We start from the raw sequence: 3012 nt of genomic DNA, 5'->3' as shown, positions 1-3012 counted from the left end.
ACACGGACTCACTGTACCTTCATCGATCCCAAGTGGATGAATTGCGTGAAAAGTATCCGGACGTGGTCGGTACCGGTCTGGGTCAGTTCGAAGTGAAACCGGAAAAAATGCTGGAGGCGATTTTCGTCGCGCCACGAATGTTGTATCTCAAGTTCGATTCCGGCGAGGAAAAGAAACAAGCCCAGGGTGCATTGGTGGAGACATTGACCAAAGAAACATACGAAACGTTGCTGACCGGATCGGAAGTCGTCTGCACCACGAAAAGCGGACGTAGTTTCACCTTGCGATCGAGTTGGAATGGTCGAACAAAGGTCGGGGATCACTGGGTTCCAATCAAATAAAAAAAAAACTAATTTCACAAAAATTGAAATTAGTTTAAACAATTAAAACTAGATTTCAAAATAGCCATGGAAACTCCAGTCGCGACAAACCCTCCTACTACTCCAGTCCAAGAGATTACAGTGAATGCCCCGTTCGATTTCGAAATCGATAAGACAAAATTTACTCACTGCCGTATTTCTCCAGTTCAAGCACTGGAATTGCCGGTGTATGAATATGTCAAGGGTGTGTTGATTGATAAGTTTGCCCGGCAAGTGAAGTTTGCGACGAATGATCCGGTTCTTGTGGGTCAATTGGTTTCGTTGTACGAGACTCTGGCGACACAACTGAAGCAGTATTATCCCGATCGTGAGCTCGAAAAGCCATTTAAGATGATTAACGAGGGTACGCTGGTGATGTTTATCAAGCTCGACAAGGATAGTGCGTTCATCGGCGCGAACACCCGGAGGCCAGTCCAACCCCGCATCGGCTTCCCACTCGTCGGAAGATCGGTCGTTCGTATTGACAAGATCAATGTCGGTGCCAAATTGCGAATGAATGTCGTGTTGGCCAGTATGGAGGTGAATTGAGGCACTTTCCAAATATATTACAAATTTTCAAAAACATTTGCAAGTCTTTCAACAAGATTTGCAAATTTCTATTATATTAGGAAGGTGGTCCAAAATCATCTATTTCTGTTTTCTACAGAAATATATGTATAAATACATGAACGGGAATCTAAAATGCCACCCAAAAAGCCCGTCGATCCAGCTCAAATGCTCCGTCTGAAAGCGATGCACGATGAAGATGCACTCGTGATTAACGATCTTGAGCGTCATTTCGATCGATTGACTCGTTTGTTCGATTCACGATGTGAAGATTTGCGAGCGGAACGCGCGACTATCGCGAGCACTGATTTCGATAAGCAGGTGGAATTGTATTTTAGTACTGCGAAGCGATGGGAACAATTCCGCGAAACTCTGCGCAAACTGGCTAAGTTTGCGGGGGCTGGCGGACCTTTGATCGAACGATCAAATTAACACTTGTATTTAAAAAAATACAAGTGTATCTAAAATGATGTACAAACGCATTACGCCAGCCTCCCTGCGCTTCACGACTACAAAACCCAACAAAGGTGTGGAATTGTCAAGGTTTGGAAATAACCAGCTTCATCTTGTCAGTCAAAATCGTTTCTTTATCAAGAAGTTGAAGGCATTTCACGCTCAAACATTGGCTGAACTGAAGCATCAGGACCCTAACGCTCAATTAGCGGATCTGGATTTACGCAATGGACTGCTGAAGATTGACATTGAAGACAGGGGTGGTTCTTATTGTGGGCCTCCTGATATGAAACTGATTCCTCAAAAAACATATGTTGGGCGAGAGTTCGAAGGTTTAGGTTATGTGCAAGTTAGAAATGTTGTCAGAAAGAACGGGGTCTGGACGTTACGGTTTGAGATCGAAGGGTTTCGAATGAGACCGGTCGATTAAATGAGACGACTGGCGCGATTTTTAATTTGCTCCAACGTTCTCCGTCGATAAATGTCGAATAGTTTATGACGATAGGACATTCTCTGCTTTTCCAACTCCTTGAGTTTTTGCATAACGAAAATTTCATCCGATTCCAGCATTTTTAGATTGCGCGAAAAATATTAAATGGTTTTCATTTAATATTTCAATCGAAGTGGAGACCACTTATGATGAGAGTGAATACAGCAATTGGTATCTCTCCAGTCGGCGGTTGAAAGACTCTAATTCTTGGACTGATGTGCATCAATGCGGAGTGTTCCTTCCCGTGGAGGGCGTCTAACATTGCTGGAGGCTTGTCCTTATCTTCTACAGAGTTAAAGTGATATGGATAAAAATCAATATTTTCCCCACCGGATACGTGTAGTCGCCGACCTGTTTCCGTTTTCACAAAAGGATTGACCAAGATACAATCGGGAACTAAAATCGAAAATTGACGAGAGACATGATCCCATAAATCGTCGAGTCGTTGGCATGCAATCGGGTCGGACACTTCGGCCTCTGTTTCCAGCAAGTTATAATCGGTATCCGGTATTCGCCTGTGATAACGAATTCCGCGACAAAAGTACGGTACTTTTAATGTGATAGGCAGGATGTAGTCGGTCACAGTCTCGCCACGGAGACACGTCACTCGACGAGGTTCTCGAATCCGAACTTGCGAAACATCACGCGGACTGGAGTATTCGTCGCGATCGGCATCATCAAGTAGGTAGTCGTATTCGTCGTCATCGGAATCGCCGTCATCGTATTCGTCGTTCTCGTTCTGCGTCATTTTTTAGATTGCGCACAAAATATTAAATGGTTTTTATTTAATATTTTATTTTAGTTCCAACTGGATTGTGCATGCTTGCGACAGATGCCAGCGGATGCGATCTTTAGCGACTTCAGCTTCTTCACAGTCCGATATCAGTGTTCTCTCGACAATGAAAGAATAAATGTCATCCTTGTATGAATCCACCAGTTTTTGGAGTTCTGAAAATGAAAAATTAACCCACGAATTCCCATCATCTGAGAGTCTCTTGACGACGATACCGTAGCCATGCACATCTCGAGCTTGAATGTTCTTATCCAAAGCAGATGCCAGGTCACGCAAGATATCATACATGATTCCGTCTTGATACTGTCTATAGAGATACTTGATATGAGGATTAGGTACGGGATATTTAT

General features: G+C 43.6%; 1 protein-coding gene across 1 annotated transcript; it reads left to right on the top strand.

Annotated features, from left to right (window-relative positions):
- Positions 1 to 407: 407 nt before the first annotated feature.
- CAOG_03964 (hypothetical protein) lies at positions 408 to 908 on the top strand (the record flags this gene model as incomplete). Its single annotated transcript, XM_004363635.1, has 1 exon — positions 408 to 908. The coding sequence occupies one exon, from the start codon at positions 408 to 410 to the stop codon at positions 906 to 908; it is 501 nt and encodes a 166-aa protein (XP_004363692.1).
- Between the last annotated feature and the right edge of the window lie 2104 nt (positions 909 to 3012).

Source organism: Capsaspora owczarzaki, assembly GCF_000151315.2.
Source record: "Capsaspora owczarzaki ATCC 30864 unplaced genomic scaffold supercont2.5, whole genome shotgun sequence".
Classification (NCBI taxonomy): Eukaryota; class Filasterea; order Ministeriida; family Capsasporidae; genus Capsaspora; species Capsaspora owczarzaki.
The sequence above is the reverse complement of the archived record's forward strand: the minus strand, read 5'-3'. Positions and strand labels throughout refer to the sequence as shown.